The sequence below is a fragment of the Oncorhynchus masou genome, chromosome 4, assembly GCF_036934945.1.
Source record: "Oncorhynchus masou masou isolate Uvic2021 chromosome 4, UVic_Omas_1.1, whole genome shotgun sequence".
NCBI lineage: Eukaryota > Metazoa > Chordata > Actinopteri > Salmoniformes > Salmonidae > Oncorhynchus > Oncorhynchus masou.
In genome coordinates, this window is record NC_088215.1 from 8962359 (window position 1) to 8984819 (window position 22461).

The 22461-nt window shown below is 44.8% G+C and overlaps 1 protein-coding gene across 5 annotated transcripts in view; it reads left to right on the forward strand.

Moving 5' to 3' along the window:
* LOC135522832 (SEC14-like protein 1) overlaps positions 1-22461 on the forward strand; it is a 49700-nt gene that overhangs the window by 20041 nt on the left and 7198 nt on the right. For 3 of the 5 annotated variants that reach the window (XM_064949468.1, XM_064949477.1, XM_064949461.1), the window contains exons 3-10: positions 15301-15450; positions 16295-16426; positions 18611-18739; positions 19469-19763; positions 19920-20029; positions 20212-20446; positions 22025-22113; positions 22231-22301. In XM_064949468.1, the coding sequence (XP_064805540.1) occupies positions 15301-15450; positions 16295-16426; positions 18611-18739; positions 19469-19763; positions 19920-20029; positions 20212-20446; positions 22025-22113; positions 22231-22301 (1211 nt within the window). The remainder of the gene's footprint in view (positions 1-15300; positions 15451-16294; positions 16427-18610; positions 18740-19468; positions 19764-19919; positions 20030-20211; positions 20447-22024; positions 22114-22230; positions 22302-22461) is intronic. The other 2 variants (XM_064949484.1, XM_064949491.1) reach the window with 1 other exon arrangement.

Genomic DNA, 22461 nt, shown 5'->3' on the forward strand with positions numbered 1-22461 from the left:
TGAAATTCCCACATTGAACAATATAATTCAATATAGTGTGCAGTAATGAAATGTATGTTGTGTTTTTTTTGTTTCAGTTCTTCCTCAACACTCACTCATCCTTGATGTGAAGACCAGATGGGACTCTATCTAATGAGCGATTCATGGAGCAGCATTCAGCCATCCAAGCAGCAGCCTTGGACTCAGGACTGCAAAAAACAATGGAGGACGAGGACTTCCATAAGGCTGAGGACTTTGTCCAGCTCATGAGAATCCTCTACACATCCACACTGTGTGTGTCATGTGAAATGAATGCCACCTGTGGACAAATCAAACCCATCCTCCAAAAACTGGAAGAGCACTTCACTGTGAAGCATGAAGATACGTTTATGGCCACCATCAAAGAGAAGGTGTAGGAGAACCTCTCTGAGCGCTATCAGGATGAGGACATTCAGGCCCTCCTGCATGAGGACACAGCAATGGACCCCGGATTTAAAGGAAGGCTGGTGAGTGACGCCTGGGACAGGCTGAGGAAGGCAACTGTTGAGGCCAATGTGACAGGAGCAACACCAGGGCTGTTAGAGGAGCCGGAGCAGACAGACACAGAGCAACAGGAGGAGGAGTCTGAAGGAGAGGAAATGGAGGAGACAGTCCCTCCATTGTACAAAACAAGGAGTGCCTTGGGAGAGCTGTTCTCAGAGGAGGACAGGGAGTTGAGGTTGACGATCCAACAGGACTCCTCGTCCCTCATCGAGCGTGTTGACCGAGAGGTGGAGCTCTACGAAGGCCTGCCTCCCATCCCCATGGCTGAAGATCCTGTGATGTAGTGGTGGTGGTGGGAGAAGAGCTACTCTGTGCTCAAGCCTCCTCCACCCCTAGCGAGAGGGTATTTTCGACTGCAGGGAACACAATAAGCCAGGAGTGGTCCCGACTTCTGCCAGACAAGGAAATATGTTGATCTTTCTCCAGAAGAACTGTTAAGAACTGTTAGTCCTTTTAGTCTACATGCATGTCCCACCCGTGTTGCTCTATACCACTGTATTGTCTTTTACAGTCTACCTGCATGCCCCACCCGTGTTGCTCTACACCACTGTATTGTCTTTTATAGTCTACCTGCATGCCCCACCCGTGTTGCTCTACACCACTGTATTGTCTTTTACAGTCTACCTGCATGCCCCACCCGTGTTGCTCTACACCACTGTATTGTCTTTTACAGTCTACCTGCATGCCCCACCCGTGTTGCTCTACACCACTGTATTGTCTTTTACAGTCTACCTGCATGCCCCACCCGTGTTGCTCTACACCACTGTATTGTCTTTTACAGTCTACCTGCATGCCCCACCCGTGTTGCTCTACGCCACTGTATTGTCTTTTACAGTCTACCTGCATGCCCCACCCGTGTTGCTCTACACCACTGTATTGTCTTTTACAGTCTACCTGCATGCCCCACCCGTGTTGCTCTACACCACTGTATTGTCTTTTACAGTCTACCTGCATGCCCCACCCGTGTTGCTCTACACCACTGTATTGTCTTTTACAGTCTACCTGCATGCCCCACCCGTGTTGCTCTACACCACTGTATTGTCTTTTACAGTCTACCTGCATGCCCCACCCGTGTTGCTCTACACCACTGTATTGTCTTTTACAGTCTACCTGCATGCCCCACCCGTGTTGCTCTACACCACTGTATTGTCTTTTGCAGGAAAATATTGTTTATTTCATTTGTTATACATTTCTATCGTCACAACATTCGTCTATAATAGTAATTTGTTCAAAACATTGCTGTTTCTTTTGCTGTAAATAATTGCTTAATTTTTGTTTTACATTTCAGAAAATAAAGCAATATTAATTCTGTTATTAATTTGTTTCTGTTTTTTGGGAGGGGGTTTTTGTATCGGTAAGAGTAGTAATACCATTCAAATCTTAACGATACCCATCCCTACACACGTCACATGGTGCAGTCTGTGACTCACTGCAGACATAGGGAGCCAGTGTGACGTTCATAGGAATATGATTGACCTACATATTCCCATACTGTGTGTGCATATGTATTGTACAGTTGTGGCTAAAAGGTTTGAGGATGACACACATTGATTTCCACAAAGTTTGGCGCTTCAGTGTCTTTAGATATTTTTTTCAGATTTTACTATGGAATACCGAAGTATAATTACAAGCATTTCATAAGGGGCGGCAGGGTAGCCTAGTGTTTAGAGCAGATTTGAAAGTTCAAATCCTTGAACTGACAAGGTACAAATCTGTCGTTCTGCCCCTGAACAGGCAGTTAACATACTGTTCCTAGGCCGTCATTGGAAATAAGAATTTGTTCTTAACTGACTTGCCTCGTTAAAAAGGTAAATAAAAAATTATAATTAAAGTGTCAGGCTTTTATTGGCAATTACATGAAGTTGATGCAAAGAGTCAATATTTACAGTGTTGACCCTTCTTTTTCAAGACCTCTGCAATCTGCCCTGGCATCCTGTCAATTAACTTCTGGGCCACTGATGGCAGCCCATTCTTGCATAATCAATTTTTGGAGTTTGTTAGAATTTGTGAGTTTTTGTTTGTCCACCCACCTCTGGAGGATTGACCACAAGTTCTCAATGGGATTCAGGTCGGGGGAGTTTCCTTGATGTTTTGTTCCCCGAGCCACTTAGTTATCACTTTTGCCTTATGGCAAGGTGCTCCATCATGCTGGAAAAGGCATTGTTCGTCACCAAACTGTTCCTGGATGGTTGGGCAAAGTTGCTCTTGGAGAAAGTGTTGGTACCATTTTTTATTCGTGACTCTGTTCTTAGGCAAAATTGTGAGTGAACCGACTCCATTGGCTGAGAAGCAACCCCACACATGAATGGTCTCAGGATGCTTTACTGTTGGCATGACACAGGACTGATGTTAGCGCTCACCTTGTCTTCTCCGTACAAGCTTTTTTCCAGATGCCCCAAATATTCATTAAGGGGCTTATCAGAGAAAATGACTTCACCCCAGTCCTCAGCAGTCCGTCCAATCCCTGTACCTTCTGCAGAATATCAGTCTGTCCCTGATGTTTTTCCTGGAGATAAGTGGCTTCTTTGCTGCCCTTCTTGACACCAGGCCATCCTCCAAAAGTCTTCGCCTCACTGTGCGTGCAGATGCACTCACACCTGCCTACTGCCATTCCTGAGCAAGCTCTGTACTGGTGGTGCCCCAATCCCGCAGCTGAATCAACTTTAGGAGATGGTCCTGGCGCTTGCTCGACTTTCTTGAGCGCCCTGAAGCCTTCTTCACAACAATTGAATCGCTCTCCTTGAAGTTCTTGATGATCTGATAAATGGTTGATTTGGGTGCAATCTTACTGGCAGCAATATCCTTGCCTGTGAAGCCCTTTTTGCGCAAAGCAATGATGACGGCACGTGTTTCCTTGCAGATAACCATAGTTGAGAGAAAGGGAACCATGATTCCAAGCACCACCCTCCTTTTGAAGCTTCCAGTCTTATGAGAACTCAATCAGCATGACAGAGTGCTCTCCAGCCTTGTCCTCGTCAACACTCACACCTGTGTTAACGAGACAATCACTGACATGATGTCAGCTGGTCCTTCTGTGGCAGGGCTGAAATGCAATGGAATTGTGTTTTGGCGATTCAGTTAATTTGCATGGCAAAGAGGGGCTTTGCAATTAATTGCAATTAATCTGATCACTCTTCATAACATTCTGTATATGCAAATTGCCATCATACAAACTGAGCCAGCAGACTTTGAAAATTAATATTCGTGTCATTCTCAATTTATGGCCACGACTGTATACCAGTATCTAGGCTAGGCTATATGTACAGTGTGTGAGTCCTTCCCCCATACTGTGTAAGTGAATACACAGGAACACCACACTCTCCTCCTGTGCCGTTAATTCTCTCTGACGCAGTAGACCACATCACTCGCTCCCTGCTCCCCCCCCCCCCCCGGTCTTCCTCGTTGTCCCACGCTTCACGGCCCATAGCCTCCTGACACAGCAGCCTTTATTTCCAGGAAGCAATGATGACATGCTCAATGCAGCCTCTGCACCTTTCACTAATACAGTCCATGGAGATGCACCACAGCCAGTGAGGATGGGAAGACATTATGTAAAGAGGACCAGTTCCCAATAGCTGTCAGTGAAGATGCCATATTGTTTCCTTTTAACTAGTTAATGGGGATGGGAAGATTCCCTCAGCCATCAATGAAGATGCCAGGAATCTGTGTTTCCTGCAAGTCAATGGAGGTGCAGCACTGGTCATACAGTGTCTTCGGAAATGATTCAGACCCCTTGACTTTTTCCACATTTTGTTAGGTTACAGCCTTATTCTAAAATTGATTAAATCGTTTTCCTCCTCAATCTACACACAATACCCCATAATAACAATGCTTTTTAATTTTAAATGTGCTAATTTATTTAAAATATAAAACATCACATTTACATAAGTTTTCAGACCCTTTTACTCAGTACTTTAACACCCTTTGGAAGTAATTACAGCCTCAAGTCTTCTTGGGTATCACGCTACAAGCTCGGCACACCTGTATTTGGGGAGTTTCTCCCATTCTTCTCTGCAGATCCTCTCATGCTCTGTCAGGTTGGAGGGGGAGCTTTGCTGCACATCTATTTTCAGGTCTCTTCAGAGATGTTTGACCGAGTTCAAGTCCGGGCTCTGGCTGGGCCACTCAAGGATATTCAGAGACTCATATATTGTCTTGGCTGTGTGCTTAGGGTTGTTGTCCTGTTGGAAGGTGAACCTTCACCTCAATCTGAGTTCCTGAGTGCTCTGGAGCAGGTTTTCATCAAGGATATCTCAGTACTTTGTTCCGTTCATCTTTCCCCAGATCCTGACTAGTCTCCCAGTCCCTGCTGCTGAAAAACATCCCCACAGCATGATGCTGCCACCACCATGCTTCACTGTAGGGATGGTGCCAGACAGTTTCCTCCAGACTTGATGCTTGCCATTCAGACCAAAGAGTTATATCTTGGTTTCATCAGACCAGAGAATATGGTTTCCGATTTGGTCTGATAATCTTTAGGTGGCTTTTGGCAAACTCCAAGCGGGCTTTCATGTGCCTTTTACTGAGGAGTGGCTTCTGTCTGGCCACTCTACCATAAAGTCCTTATTGGTGGAGTGCTGCGGAGATGGTTGTCCTTCTGGAAGGTTCTCCCATTTCCACAGAGGAACTCTGGAGCTCAGTCAGAGTGACCATCAGGTTCTTGGTCACCTCCCTGACCAAGGCCCTTCTCCCCCGATTGCTCAGTTTGGCTGGGCGGCCAGCTCTAGGAAGAGTCTTGGTGGTTCCTAACTTCTTCCATTTAAGAATGGAGGCCAATGTGTTCTTGGGGACCTTCAATGCTGCAGAAATCTTTTGGTACACTTCCCCAGATTTTTGCCTCAACACAATCCTGTCTCGGAGATCTACTGGCAATTCCTTCGACCTCATGGCTTTGTTTTTGCTCTGACATTCACTGTCAACTGTGGGACATATACAGACAAGTGTGTACCACAGGTGGACTCCAATCAAGTTGTAGAAACATCTCAAGGATGATCAATGGAAACAGGATGCACCTGAGCTCAATTTCGAGTCTCATAGCAAATTATCTGAATACTTATGTAAATACGGTATTTCAGTTTTATTTTTCATTTGAATACATTTGCAAAACATTCTGAACATCTTTTCAATTTGTCATTATGGGGGTAAGTTGCTGAGGATGTTTTATTAAAATCAATTTTAGAATAAGGCTGTAACAGCAAAGTGTATAAAAAGTCAAGGGGTCTGAATACTTTCCGAAGGCACTGTATATAGTCAAAGGGGTTAGGAAGACATTATTTCTCAAACTTCAATGTAGATGCCAGTGTTTCTTGTTTCCTGTCATAGTCAATGATGGTGCAGGTCAATGTGTCCATAGCCAGGCAATGAAGATTTGATACTTACAGTATTTCCCATTTACAATCAATGAACCTGCAGCACTGCTCATTCAAGATGTGTTCCCTTTACAGTCACTGATATGATACTTGTCTACTTATAAAAGTTGATGAAGATGGTAGTTTTAATATATTAGTTGATTAAGTAAGTTTCCCATTTCAGGAATTTCCAGTCAATAACATGCCATGTAGCCTAATACCAACAACCAGACTGGTATGTTTAATGCAGTAGTCAGCATCAGGAAATGCTGTGGTGGCAGACAAAATGTAGGCTATGAAACAACTATCTATTGGGACCGTCTCATTCTGCTCTGACACCTCTTTTTCTAGTAGCCTAACTCAGTTGGTTAAATATAAGGACTACTTTATGTTGCAGAGGTAGAACCATTTGTCGCATTACGGGGCAACACATTAGCTTTGTGTATGTCACGTTGGCAGTGGCCTCTCTAAATGCCAGCCTGGTCGTGGCACAGTGAGTGTGTACTTTTAGCTCAGCATTTCCTGTTTTGATGGCAAGAGTGTTTGACAGATGGGCTTCCTCTGCTCTCCTCGGTCCTCTCACTCACTCACACACACACCATCTCCTGCCGACTGCATTCCCAGAAAGGGGGCCCATGCCCACTATACCGTCCTTGGCAGAGCCAAGAATTCTGCCCTGACAATACCCTCTGTGTTGACGAGAGCTGTAGAGTGGGTGGTGGTGGGTACTAAGTAGCTGCCCTATACAGAGCTTAGGCTAGCTATGGAGCTATTCAAATAGTTCTAATAGTTTTCACCCCTACACACCTCCCCACGGAAACACAATCTTCCTGAGTGTGCTGTACAGTCCTGACGCTTGTTGCACCATACTGAATACTGCAGTTAAACTCTGTCGCTACTTAGCATTGTGATTATGAGTGTGGGATACAACCAGGATATTAACAAGTAAAGTAGCCTTTTCACCTGAATGTCCAAAACAATAGGAACACCCCCTTTTGCCCTCAGAACAGCCTCAATTCGTCAGGGCATGCTCAACAAGGTGTCGAAAGCGTTCCACTGGGAAGTTGGCCCATGTTGACCCCAATGCTTCCCACTGTTGTCCCCAATGCTTCCCACCGTTGTCAAGTTGGCTGGATGTCTATTTGGTGGTGGACCATTCTTGATACACACATACAGGAAACTGTTGAGTGTGGAAAAACCCAGCACCGTTGCAGTTCTTGACACACTCAAACCGGTGCAACTACTACCATACCCCGTTCAAAGGCACTTACATTTTTTCATACTCATTCACCCTCAGAATGGCGCGCACACACAATCCATGTCTTAAGAATATATATATTTAAATATTTCTTTTACGTGTCTCCTCCCCTTCATCTGCACTGATTTTGAAGTGAATGTTGGTTTTCCTAATGATTTGTACTCTGTGTATAACATATAACAGGGAAGCCATTGCATCCTGATGTGCCCCACTTTAAAAGCTGTGTAACCTGTTAGCCTATGCTCTGTATTGAGCAGGAGTGACAGGCCTCAGTGTATTACCCAAGGACTTCCAACGGCGCGGTTCCACCTACTCCAGGCCACATGAACTATTCCCCATTCAACACTCAGTCAATAGCTATTATCCTATTAAACAGGAGAGGTGAGGGACTGGGCAGGATGAGGAAACCGGTTTTGGTGAGCAGTGAAAAGACTTTAAATGGAGGCCATGACACCTGGCAGGAGTTTGCCACTTAAAGGGGATGTAGGCTATTCTACACTGCCTACAGAAAGGACAAATCATAGAAATGTAATAGGAATACTCAAAGGGATCCTTAAAGTCCCTAGGCTGTCTCAATAGCTTGTAATGGCTTCCTTCCTCATCTCCTTTCCTTGACCACTAAACCTAAAGGATGTGATGGTTTATGAAATCTATCCAGCCCTGTTCAGTCCTCACAGAGGAACGGAGACGAGGAAAGGGAGTCACTCAGGAGTATTAAGACAAGTAGGATCAAGTAAAAAATAAATAATAATTCACCTATTTTTGTGAGACTTACCAAGTCTGCACTTGCACAAAACCAATATTTTCTTAGCATTTCGACCACTCAGAACAGTCTGGAACACAGCTGTCTCTCAAACTGCTCACTCAGTAGATTTGATCCCCGTCTCTCTCTCTCCCAGTGCTCCGCTGTGACCTACTTTTGACTATGGCTTTTCTGGCTAAACTCTGAAAATTAAAAACCATGAGGATCCCCCCCCCCCCACACACACACACACACCCACACATTACATTTGGTGCAACCTGCACCAGGCAGTCGTGTGTGTGTGAGATCTTCATCTCTCTTGAATAGATGTGGAACTATGTGCCGTATTTCAGCCTAAATGCCAGTGGGAGAGCTGCCCAAAGTATTGCCAGTTGGACTACATAGCAGCAGCACAGGACCCAGCCACAGGCGTTACATGCACTCTGGGGTCAAGTGGTTATTTTACCAACAAACACCATCCTCTCTGCCAGCTCGGTCAGTAGACATGACCCAGTCAGTCTCATCAATAGCCACTACGCCCATGCCACCCTGTACCGTCCACCTGCATGTGACACTCTGACACATGCCGCCACCCTACAGTCCTGCTTAAGAACCTATTGAACCGTCATGGAACCCTGGGCCATGTTCAATAGTGGTGCACTATATAGGGAATAGGGTACCGTTTCAAACACACTCAATGCGTCCATTGATCACTGCCATCATAGGCAGCAACACAGCAAGCCCCTGGCATCCAGGCCTGGCATTGGCAGTGCAGTACTTTCCAGAATAGTGCCACAAGCTAACACACTAATGCTCCTTTTGTTCCTCTGTTTACAAAGTGTGTGTGTGTGTGGGCCTTGCCCTGAATTCAATCCACTTTGTGCTGGAAAAAGAGAAGAGATGGAATAATGGCTATAGGGAAAGTAAAAAAACGAGGGGGTTCTAATTTCAACTATTACTATGGCATGTCACCTGGAGACTTGTGTAGGTCTGTTGGACCAAAGAGCTTTGTATGTAACCGAACTCTCCAAATACCTCAATCTCTTTTGTACAAATAGCTTCATTCTAAGGTAAACGTCTGTCTCTTTTTCAAACAAGATAATAGTTTCGTCAACAGCAAAAAGAACGTTCCGGCCCTATCACGAACATCTAAATGCCTTTTTGTTTTTTCCTTTTGTTTTGATATTGCGCGGCAACCAAGCCCCCCTCATCAAATGTCTTCATTTCAAAAGCGGCCCCTTGCCAAAATGTCCTCCTTGTCGCCGTTAAACGGCTGTTAGAAATATAGGGACTGACGTCCTGTTGGCTCTTGTTGTTACACAGCAATGCTGATGCAGTCCGGAGAAGAGACGACATTCGCACCTAACTAGGAAGTCCACTGGAGTCCATTTCAATTGCGTTTGAGATGATGTCCCTTGAAACTGTGACCGTTTCTTTCTGTAACACCAGCACTGTGGTATCGTCACTGTAAACAGTGTGTTGATATAAGCCGTGGGTCCCGACATTACTGTATATTGATTTAACCATTAGGCTACGTCAGCACTATGCAATTGCATCCATATTCCCTCCGTGTGTGTGTTTTAGGGAGAGTGTAGGACTAGATATCTGTGATCTCAGATTGAAGTAGGGCCTGTCTGCGTTGGCCATTTTCTTTTTTTTTAAAGCTCTTAATCAGATCCTGTCATCTGATCTAGAGTCAGTTCTCAGTGTCGGCTAGATCTCTGCTGATTGCCAGGCAGGGTGAAGAACTGATTCAGAGCAAACCTTAGCTTAATTAGGGCTGATGTAATTGTTGTGACGTGAGGATGATATGTATGTGTGTGTGTGTGCCGTGCAGACGGGCAGCTCCGCCCCAAGCAACAGGAGTCTCTACTCTACCCCTATTCTTTCACACACACACAGTGGAAACAGGTCTCATAAACACACTGAGGTCCAGTAGTCATTGACCATCGCAGGGCAAGTCAATTTCCTTGACCAACACACACACATTCTCTCACACACACACACACACAAACATTATTACTGCTAGCGACGAACGTTGCGGCAACACTGAGGCAGTCACACGCCCACACATCAGCACCCGCAGCCTGACCTTGGCCAGTGTCCTTCCATTTCTAAAGACCAGCCTCTTTCAAAGCCACACTCACACACCATCTAGTCTCCTCTAGTCTGGAAATATTCTTGAATAATATCATGTGGTTCCTTTTCCACCCGACTAATTTATTCCCACTGTTTTCACTTCCTTGCTTTCCATTCCAACGTGTCCTCTGTTCCCCTTCCTGAAAACACTAAGAAATAGTTCCTCTTCCAGCCTTCCATGCCCAGAGTCTTACTATCCTTTCCTAAAGGAAGAAGGCCTTTCTATTTCCTGGAAAGGATTAGGTATTGTGTATTGTTTTGATATTTCCCCCATGCATGTCTGGAAAGTGATCCTATAAACGTCCCAGCTAAATTCCTGGGAATGTTACTCACACACTTGGCCTGCCTATCCTTTAGTGTATCCTGTAGCTATGGAGACCTGAGCCGACACACACACACACATGCTTTTGTGTTTATTTGTACACCCTCATATAGCCAATTTAGTCAAATGTTCTCCTTTCCTTTTTGTTGTTGACAGCGAGCCTAATCTGCTCCAGGGAAGGGTTGCGCTGGAGGCAATCAAATCAATATTTTTCCGTGCTGTGTTGGAGCTCCATCAGTTGGATCTGTTTGGATTAACTGCTGCATTTGACTGCCTGTAGCTCTGTTTGTATCAATCAGTCAGTTCAGTTATAGAACCCATTGGGAGAGGGGGATACCGAGTCAGTTGTCCAACTGAAATGTGTCTTCCGCATTTAACCCAGCCCCTCTGAATCAGAGAGGTGCGGGGGGGCCTGCCGTAATCGACATCCACATCTCCGGTGTGGGTTAACTGCCTTGCTTGGGGACAGAACAACAGTTTTTTTTTTTTTTTACCTTGTGAGCTCAGGGATTCGATCCAGCAACCTTACGGTTACTGACCCAATGCTCTAACCACTAGAATCGTGTGAGAATGGGGCGGTGGCTCGCGTGACTGACTAGGCCTTTGTCCCAATTACTGTTTAATCTTTTGAACATTCTTACATTTTTCCACCTTCCTTGCCGTCACAATAGACAACCTCTGATAGAAGTCAAAGCAACATGTGGGGAAACCATCCAGCCATTTCACCGATCAGCATTAATGATGGATATGAAACAAGGAAGGAGACCATGTCAGAGTATTGGAACATGTCCTCGTCTTCCTCTTGTCAACGCCGAGCATGACACACTTCTTACGTGACTTTAAGACACCCTTATCTTGAAGTGACTTTTTAATAGCACCATGATGCTTTGTCAATATTAGACAGCCTGAGGCCTAAATATTGGCCCAGTCGCCATTGCGAGTTTTGGATGTTTGAGCATGTGCTGAGCTGTGACAAAACATCGAGTCATGCTTGCAAATGTGGTATTTGAGTTTCGGGGATGTCACTCGGGCCTTTTGATATGTAATAAGTAGGTCATTTCCTGTTTGGAAGAGGCATCCCGGATTGATTTGACCTGTATCTCGAGGGCGTCTCAAGCATCATGTGACACCTTCAACAAACTAGTACATTGTCTTTGGGTTACCGCTAAAAACCACTACAAGGTACACTCTGCAACATGTTTAGAAGGCACTTGGTGGGTTATGTCATTTCTAGTTACCCATCGTTGTTTTTCCCTCACTGCTCTGAAAGTCAGCTCTTCCCCCTGAGTCAGAACACTGAGTACTGGCTTGAATGGTGTTGTGACTTGTGTGTCTCTTGTTTAAATAGTCACTATCATGGCCTTTACAATTCCTGTTTTGCTTCCCTATTCGTTGTGGAGTTTGTTTTCCTTTGTCATGTGACCTTTGTTTAACATTGGGGGTATGTTGACTCTTATGTACATCTAACCTCCAAAATAAATCAAACACTTGAGTAAATGAGGGATACAAAGTAGGCTTATAATTAAAGTACTTGGTTCCACACAGGTGTGGTTCCTGAGTTAATTAAGCAATTAACATCCCATCATGATTAGTGTCATGTATAAAAATGCTGGGCAGGCCATTACTATGGCAACCAGGGCTATGCCCCCATCAACAGAGTTTGAGCATGAAAACGATTGTAAAACGTATGCCATAGCCCTCTGTCACCAGATCTCAACCCAATTGAACACAGATTCTGGAGTGGTGCCTGAGACAGGGTTTTCCATCAACAAAACACCAAATGATGGAATTTCTCGTGGAAGAATGGTGTCGAGTCCCTCCAATAGATTTCCAGATACTTGTAGAATCGATGCCAAGGTGCATTGAAGCTGTTCTGACTTGTGGTGCCCCCCCTATTAAGACACTATGTTGGGGTTTCCTTTATTTTGGCAGTTATATGTCTTTGGCCTTCCTTGTTTTTGGTCTGAAACATCATGTTTGACATAAGTGTAAATCCAGTTGGTTTCAATCACTTTTTGACTGCATCCCTTTTAATTAAAACAACTTTCCATGTGTGTTTGCCCATGGAAGAAGTGGTCATAAAATGACTTTTTGGACCTTAATGCCAACACATTTTGGAGATGAACTTTTTTTGCATTTCATATCGAGACAGCCACAACAACAAAAATGAAAAATTTTAAGTTTCATATCTTTTAAAAGCTAACAGTGATATCAAACTATTATATTATTTTGTAGCTTAGACCCCATTTCATATCATCTGAGGTTTTTGTGTTGTGCCTGCCATTGGTTGAGACAACATGCTCTTGAATACAGGGGTGGGCGTAATGAATCATAGAATTCATAAAATGGACCTATCTCTTCAGACCACTGCAATTTAGCCACATAAATGCCCATCATTCCACCCACTGTCAAATGTCAACTTAAATGGTCATGACTGTTCTATTATCTATATGTCTATGATTTTCAATAGGTTTGCTATGGAAGATTAACAGTATCATTTAAATGACCAGATATTTCCATTCAAGTCAACATCCTTTGATGTGTGGACCTCAATCTTTTTGTTACCATTTGAAAGTGGAAATGTCAATTTTATTCCCTTTTTAGTACATTTGTCAGCCAAAAAATAACACCCACCCTGTATTCAACCCATAGCGGGCACAACACAAAAAACCTTGGATGCAAAATAGGGTCTAACCTGGAACATATGCCAATATGTAAGAAACCTGTTTGTTTTTTCTCTCTAGAAATGATCAAATAGGTTGACAACCCTGTTTTGTGAGCTTTTCAATATCAATCTCAACTGTTTATCTTTCCCAGTAATGAAGACATGGATGTCTCATGGTATGGTGGGGTATGCAAAATGCCTCAAATTTGATCACCTTTATCTCTTGGCATTCAGATCCATCACGTCACTTTCTGAGCACTTCTACAATGGGCAAATATTTACGGGGTGTTTTGTTCAAATCAAAAGGGGTGCTGTCAAAGAAATGTTTGCTTTGTTTATGCAGTCTGTGGTGTGAATTGTTGTTATTGGGCATGATGATTGACGTTGTTTTATATATATATATATATATATAAGTCTGGTTTGTGTTGAGGTATGTTGTTGGGTGTGAAGAATTCTGTTTGTTGTGTTTGGCCTGCCCCTTCATGTGATGTTTAGCGCCGTTGAGAGCATTTTGTTGATGTTGATGCAGTAGTCTGTTTGGATGGGCGAACACCGTGTTTACTTCTGCCATAGTGCTGACTGTACGCCTCTGAGAGCCTCTGTTCTCGACCAGAGAGAAAAACAGAACTCAGCATGATTATAGTGGGCCCAGCTCAATGTCTGTGTCTCAAATGGCACCCTATTGCCTATATAGTGCACTATTTTAGCACTTTAGGGAATATATTGCCATTGGGGACGCAGGCAAACAGCCCTGGCCGTTTTATTAGGCAGTCTGGTACCATGCTGACTGGAGCTACAAAGAATGGGGGGGGTGCAGGTATTGCCAATTTCCAAAGCCCCTACTTAGCATGGTTTGCTCATGGCCTCACACCCTGGCCTGAATACCGGTCCCATTTTTAGCAGGGTAAGCTCTAGCCCTTTATTACAGTTATATGACAAGGCCCATGTCTAGGCTTCAGGGGTGTTTCTCAACCTCTAGTCTGTGGCCCCAAAAAGGAAAAGCCATAGCTTGCGAGTCCCTGATATGAAAAGGAAAACACTGGTTTTAGAGGACCTGAGCTGAACCCAAAGCCTTTTCAGAGGACATCTTGCTCCAGTAGAACTAATGAACACAGCCAACCTCGCTCTCTTACTTTGCTTTTGGTGAGTGCTTTTACATGTATGTTTCCAGTCTGAGCCATCTTGACTAAGTGGTTGATTTGTGCCCGGTGGTGGCCTCACATTGCCCCAATGACCAATTCCCTCCCTTTTCTCTCTCCTTCCTCTCTTCTCTCGGTCGCTCGCTCTCTCCAGACTGCAGAATTCAACTGGGCCAGGATAAGAGTCTGCCCATTCAGCACAAAATGAAATAAAATAATGGCGTCTAGAGCAGCCAAGAAGAAGTAGACCAAATGAGTTCCTTTATTACAACACAGGGCACAGACTTGGCCTAGAATTAGCAAAGATGCTGTCCTCGTGTACAAGTCCCTAGACTGTTCTGAGCGCGGTGTCACTGAGCTGGAGCATCACCTTGTCTCCCACACCTCTCCAAACTGATCGGGGACCTGTCCATACATGTCTTCTCATGTCCCCTGGCTGCTTACATAACCCTGCCAATCTGGTCCAGGATCAGTAATAAAACATTATGAAAGGAATGCCCGGTTCATTGTGGGCCAAGGACCTTACGTTGTGTAACAGCTGCCTTCTGCAGCACAATACATCGAGGGCTGTGTCTGAAATTATACCCTAATCCCTACATCGTGCACTAATTTTGACTAGGGTGCCATTTTGGTCGCAACCCAGGTGGTGTTGTGGTTTATGAGCAGAATTCTACTGATATATATTGTGCCTTGGGGTGCCTTTTTACTAGGCTTTTCTTATTACTGGGCTTGTTATTACTAGGCCTATTATTTTGCATCCCAAGATAATGAAACGATGCATTGTGTATTGCTGGCGCGTGTGCCAGCTGCTGAGACAATTGGATACGAGTCGACGTTAGTGAGGGGATGTGTGGGTCGCGGCATTGAGTAGACCTGAATGGTGTTTTGTCTCTCTCTGTCCTATCCTCTCTTGTCCACCTTTATCACTTTCTTTCTCCTGCTCACTTTTTTTTTTAGATATGAAAACAGCTGACAATGTTGATTTTGGGAACTAGGCTATTTCATTAAATGTCACCGTTGGAGATACAATGGCTAGAATATCTTGTCTGATAAGTCTCTCTCTCAATTCAATCAACCCTATTAACATGGACGGTAAAGGAGTTTGCGTTGCCAAAACACACAAGTCCCACACTAAAAACCCTTTCTCTTTCCGTCTCTCTCGCAGGCCTACGAGAGGCGATTCCCCACGTGTCACCTGATTCCCATGTTTGTGGACAGCGAGGTGTTGGAGGAAACTGAGAGCGAGGACGGATCCGTACACAATGTCCAGCGCCGCTGCAAACTGGACGTGGACGCCCCACGTCTCCTCAAACGGGTACGGCTAACCTGTCGCTAACTTCCCTCTTGAGTCTGGTCGGTCAACCAATCAAATGTATTTATAAAGCATTGTCAGTTGACGTGAGTCTTGTGCTTTAAAGTCCTTTTTTAGATCAGGGGTTGTCACAGTGCTTTACAGTAACACAGCCTAGACCCCGAAGGCCAAGCCAAAGCAGAAGCCGTTTGAGTAATGTTTTAAGTTTCCGCTCAATGTTTCCAGATTTCTATGAAATATGACCTAGAATTACTTAAAAAATATATATATATTTTATTTTACCTTTATTTAACTAGGCAAATCAGTTAAGAACAAATTCTTATTTTCAATGACGGTCTCGGAACAGTGGGTTAACTTCCTGTTCAGTGGTGTTGGCTTACCCCAACCACAGAGTGGTGTTGGCGTATACCGGTCATTCAAAATATTGATATGAGTAGATCGCTGATTGGCCAGCTCATCCTCCTCAGGAAGATGACATGTACTATGAGGAAATAGCAAGCATTTTTTTTAAACAGCCTATTTGAGATACAAGTTTGATATTTGAGCGTTTTTCTCCAATTTATGCTTTGGCCACGAATTCGAGTATAGGACGAGTCGGCAACATTATTTGTATACGAGTTAACAGCATATTCATTTTAAGTGAGATTTTCAGGGGACAGTTTAAATGAAGTAGCATTTTAGCTTGTATTCTAAGCGAAGCTGACATGACGGGGGAAAAAAACAAATCAAAAGACCTTTAACACGCAAATCAGGCATCGGCCATTTTGTAATCGGTGTATCCGTTTTTTCCTTTTTGACCATTTTAATTTTGCTGCAACCGGTTTTATCAGTGTCCTTTTGTGTGCAGATTGCGGGGGTGGACTATGTGTACTTCAGCCAGGAGAACACTCTGAACAAGAGAGAGAGGACGCTCCACATCGAGTCCCACAACGAGACCTTCTCCAACAGAGTCATCATCCACGAACTCTGCAGCTACTCGGTGTGTTACACACACACACACAAACACGCGCGCATACACACACACTTGCCATATACACACACACATTAAATTGTAGCTTTGTGAGAATGGTTACATAAGCTACCTGTCCATTCGCTAACACACATTCAAGCCTTGGCTTTAATTTGTCAAACGCGTACACACACACACACACACACAATCACACACACAAAGCCCTGTTAAACCACTTTGAAGCCAGCTGTCGAAAGCACACCTATACATTCACAATTTCTCTTCAAATGGACGGATCAAGCGGTGTTCCAACCAGCTCCTGATATGTAGCTACAGTACTGTACACACACACGTCACTTCAGTCTTAGTTTTATATCACCTTATCTCACACGACACTTACACACAGCCCTGTAAAAGCAAGTTGTCGACAGCACACTTATGTCTGAACCCCTTCCCTCCAATGCACTCACAATGCTTCTCTCCAAATAGACAGAGAAAGCTGTGTTCCAACCAGCCTCTCATATGCTGCTTCCTTCCCACTGAATAATTCAGACGTCCCATTGTTACCGGCAGCAGTCCGCCTCAACACACTCACACACTGTTCTGGAGTCAGTTCTTTCACACCTCCCAGGCCTACTGCATTGTGTTGCGCCACTCCCTCCTCTGACCTCGGTGCTACTCTCACCAGGCTCCCGTGGTGAATGAATGCGCTCTGAGTTAATGAGGTCAAGCACATTGCATTAGCGTCTAACGAGGCTAGCGGGCCTATTTTAGGTCCGCTATGCAGCTTTGTGAAGAACAGTTACAGTTAGCCTGCGGGGGTGCTAACAAGGCTAGGCAGCTCAATTAGACGGAGCTAAAGTTGGCTAAAGCTGACATATTTTGGTAGCCAGAGATGGCCAGGTATCCAGCACCAGAGCTAGCCGAAGAGCTACATCGTAAAATAATCTCTGTCAGTCGTTGTGTCACGGAGGGATCACTGCATGACTTGCCTCGGGTTGCCTAGCGGTGTCTGACAATCAACACTCTCACTCCCAGTCCTATCTAACACACTCCCAGTCCTATCTAACACACTCTACTCACTGACATCTGACACTCTCACTCCCAGTCCTATCTAACACACTCCACTCACTGACATCTGACACTCTCACTCCCAGTCCTATCTAACACACTCTACTCACTGACATCTGACACTCTCACTCTCAGTCCTATCAAACACACTCCACTCCACTCACTGACATCTGACACTCTCACTCCCAGTCCTATGTAACACACTCTACTCACTGACATCTGACACTCCCAGTCCTATCTAACACACTCCCAGTCCTATCTAACACACTCCACTCACTGACATCTGACACTCTCACTCCCAGTCCTATCTAACACACTCTACTCACTGACATCTGACACTCCCAGTCCTATCTAACACACTCTACTCACTGACATCTGACACTCCCAGTCCTATCTAACACACTCTACTCACTGACATCTGACACTCCCAGTCCTATCTAACACACTCCACTCACTGATATCTGACACTCCCAGTCCTATCTAACACACTCCCAGTCCTATCTAACACACTCTACTCACTGACATCTGACACTCCCAGTCCTATCTAACACTCTACTCACTGACATCTGACACTCCCAGTCCTATCTAACACACTCTACTCACTGACATCTAACACTCCCAGTCCTATCTAACACACTCTACTCACTGACATCTAACACTCCCAGTCCTATCTAACACACTCCCAGTCCTATCTAACACACTCTACTCACTGACATCTAACACTCCCAGTCCTATCTAACACACTCCCAGTCCTATCTAACACACTCTACTCACTGACATCTGACACTCCCAGTCCTATCTAACACACTCTACTCACTGACATCTGACACTCCCAGTCCTATCTAACACACTCTACTCACTGACATCTGACAAAATCTATTTTGATACAATCTCAGGCTGTGTAAATGTGTTGTCTGTGCTTGATACCGTCACCAAAATCCCCCCTACTATCAATATTTGTTGGCATATAACGGCACAACCTGTCAGTATTGGTATAATGCCAGTGGGTAGTGTCATCGGTACGCACTCCCACACACAGCTGAGGATGTGTGGCTTGTAGTGTGCGTCAGCGCTCGGCACAGAGTCATATTGCCGTGTGTGGTTGCCACGGTAACACTTGTATCTTTTCTTTTGTGTGTGCAGGCCCACCCTGAGAATGAGGACTGGACGTGTTTCGAGCAGTCGGCTAGCCTGGACATCAAGTCGTTCTTCGGCTTCGAGAGCACGGTGGAAAAGATAGCCATGAAGCAGTACGCCAGCAGTATCAAGAAGGTGTGTGTGTGAGAGCCGGATCTGATCAGGGTCATATTCATTAGACACTGACAGTAAGTAAACAGACTGAAAGGTAGCGGGACGACCTGAACCTTGTCCAATAAGAAATGTTGGCTTTTGTTTATCGTTGGTACGTTGCACCCTACTGAATACAACCCAGATATATCATATTTAGAGAATTCACCAGACGGCAAACATTCCCCTCATGCAAAAAATGATGAATCCAACCAGGCTCCATTTCAACTCAATAAATTAATTGAATCCTTTTTTTTTTATGACCTAATTGTATTGTGAATTGAATTCATCTCCTGCATTGAGTTAAATGAAAAGGAACTGGCCCAACCATGGAATCCAGTGTTGATACAGCAGACGTGCCATTGGGCCGTGAGGTCTAGTGTGAAGTGGCTCTTATTATGTAATGTAAGCCAATTTGCCGAGCCAGTGTAAACAAAGATAAGCTCCTAGTCCCTATTTAGCCTCCTTCCATATTAGTAACTCTAACTCTCTCCTTTTCCTCACTCTGTCGCTCTTTCTCTCCGCCCCCCGTACTCCCACCTCCCCCCTCTCCATGTCTCTCTCCTTTTCCTCACTCTGTCGCTCTCTCTCCTCCCCCCGTACTCCCCCCTCCCCCTCTCCATGTCTCTCTCCTTTTCCTCACTCTGTCGCTTTCTCTCCTCCCCCCGTACTCCCCCCTCTCCATGTCTCTCTCCCTCCCCCTCTCGTCTTCAGGGTAAGGAGATCATAGAGTTCTACCTAAACCAGCTGGAGGAAGAGGGGATAAGCCACGTGCCCCGCTGGACTCCCTCCCTGGATGCTCCCTCCACCTCCGTCACCACCAAACCTGTCTGTGCCACTCCGAAGCTCCTCCAGCTGGAGCTGCCTGTCACGCCCGCCGTCTCAATCCCCGTGTCCACGGATGCCAATGACCGTGAGCTTGCCGATGCCACCCAAAGTGAAGCCACCAGCAACGATGCCACGAACCAACCTGACGACCAGATGGAGAATCAGACGGGCACGCCCGATGGTTAGTACTGATGGATAATTGAGAAACTGTTCAAAAGTTTCAATACGTTAGGAAAATGGGAAACACGATTTTTAAGTGACGTTTAGCTGTGTGATTTGATTTTGAATGAGATTGAATTGACAGACTTGAGAATTCCCCAAATTGTGTGTGTTGTAGACAAGTTGGATGCAGACTACATCAAGCGCTACTTGGGAGACCTGACTCCTCTGCAGGAGAGCTGTCTAATCAGACTACGACAGTGGCTGCAGGAGAGCCACAAGGGCAAGGTGAGACACACACACACACACAGACACCCTTACAGTTTTCAATACACACATACTAAAGCATATTCTATCTTTTGAAATCATACTCTGCTACTTGAGACACAAACATAGAGGCATGTGTGACATGCTCACACGCGCACGCTCTTACCCTGCCCCCTCTGAACTCCCGCCTCCCCCCCTTGGAGACCCTTACCCTCACTCCCGCCTCTCCCTCCTCGCCACCTTTCCAGATCCCTAAGGACGAGCACATCCTTCGTTTCCTGCGGGCCAGGGACTTTAACATGGAGAAGGCCAGGGAGATCCTGTGTCAGTCCTTAACATGGAGGAAACAGCACCAGGTGGACTATCTGTTAGAGACGTGGACCTCACCACAGGTCCTCAGTGACTACTACACTGGAGGGTGGCACCACCATGATAAAGGTATGGAGACTGAGAGAAAGAGATGCTCAGGCAGGCGCACGCATACACGCACACAATTATTCGCTAATAATTGTCATGGGAGTCTTGATTTGATGTAGAGGGGTAGTCTGATGATGATCACAAAATACAGTTGTCGCTCAGAATTAGACACACGGCACAAACCCTCCTGTACTCATATTATTTACGCATGGTTTAATAAAACTGTTATGTGTGTGTGTCCTGTTTCTTTGTAAGTTGATAACAGAAGTAACTTCCCAAAATGTCACTTTTATATTTCACTGTAATAGAAAAAGAAGTCCCTGTCTAAGCCACAGCTTCCTGTCATACACCATATTTGTCCAATGAAGGAATACAACTTAGAATTGACTGCATTGCAGTTCACCAGTCCCAGTTTTAAAAACGTTGTTACTGCATATTTTCCCTGGGTATTTGCATGCCCTGGTTTATTGCACGTCTTCACGGCAGTCCCAAGGCATTGCCTTCATCACACAATGAACTGTATAAGAGCCGAGTTTGAGGAGTGGAATAGCCTATCACCTGTTAGGCAGCGCGAGAGCATCTCCTCAAAAAGCTGGTACTGGAGTCTAACGTGCTTTTTGAAATCCAGTCATTGCACAACCAAATAACAATTCAAAGTGCAATCGTGTGTTAACTGTTTTGATGACCACGATTGGGGAAAAAAGAGCTACTGTTTTTATTTCTCAACTCATAATTAAAGCGCACCTCCCATTCGCAGTTGAAGTGCATCGGCTAAAGTCAACGTTAGGCAGGCTGTCAGCAGGTCACCCACCACTTTACAATGTGAGCTTGAGGCAGTATAATTGTTTGATACTTGAAAGTTTTACTTCACTTTAAATGAGGCATGTCTTACCTTGCTTCAAAGTAGCATAGCCAAAATTCCAGCATGAATTTTTAAAAAGACTTCCCCATACTATTTAACCAGCATGATTTTTATGAAGACTTCCCCATACTATTTAACCAGCATGATTTTTATGAAGACTTCCCCATACTATTTAACCAGCATGATTTTTATGAAGACTTCCCCATACTATTTAACCAGCATGATTTTTATGAAGACTTCCCCATACTATTTAACCAGCATTTCTCACCTGTTCTATTGGTTTTCATATTAACTTTATTTCATTGTCCAGAAGCCAAAGGCACAATCCTGGTCATATTAGCAACTCATCCTAGTTGTTGCTATTGGATTCCACATCTTTCTATGTTTCGAGCAGAGATTTTAATCTCTGTCATATATGGAGCCATTGTCATTGGGTGCACTGTTTTAGAGCTGTGTTTTCCCACTAATTGCTTTTTGGCAAAGTGTTTTGAAAATTGTTGTATTAGCTGCTTCATTACAGGAGTTGCATGTTCAATAGGCTTGCTATTGTTGTGTGTTTCTCGTAATGAAACATATCTATTCCTTATATGGGTTAGGGTTAGATGGGTTACATGCATAATATTTTACTGTTTAGAATGTTTTTTTACCGTTTGTTGACTGGTTAGTCGGAAGCTAAATTTGACCGAAATGTGCATCCCTAGACGATACAAATATACTTATGTCTGTGTGACTTCCAGAGGGTCGTCCTCTCTATATCCTGCGCCTGGGACAGATGGACACCAAGGGGCTGGTCCGAGCCCTGGGGGAGGAGTCTCTACTCAGACACGTGAGTGGGCCTCTTCTACTGTTAATCACAGATGTGGTAACTAAAGTGTGTGTGTTTCTGTGTGTGTGTGTGTGTGTGTGTAAGCATACCTACATTGTGTGTTTTTTAACCCTTCAGGTTCTATCTATAAACGAGGAGGGCCTCAGGCGCTGTGAGGAGAACACCAAAGTCTTCGGCCGACCAATCAGGTACACGCCCCGTTGCTATTTGGTAGCAGCTCCACCACTCCCTCTGATAGGTCAAGTGGAGTTTAAGCCATATTGCATCCAGGCCTCTCAGATCTACAGGACACAAGTTCTGTGGGAGAAGGGGGACTCAACAAGTAATGAGTCCTATGGGGCCTCTGAA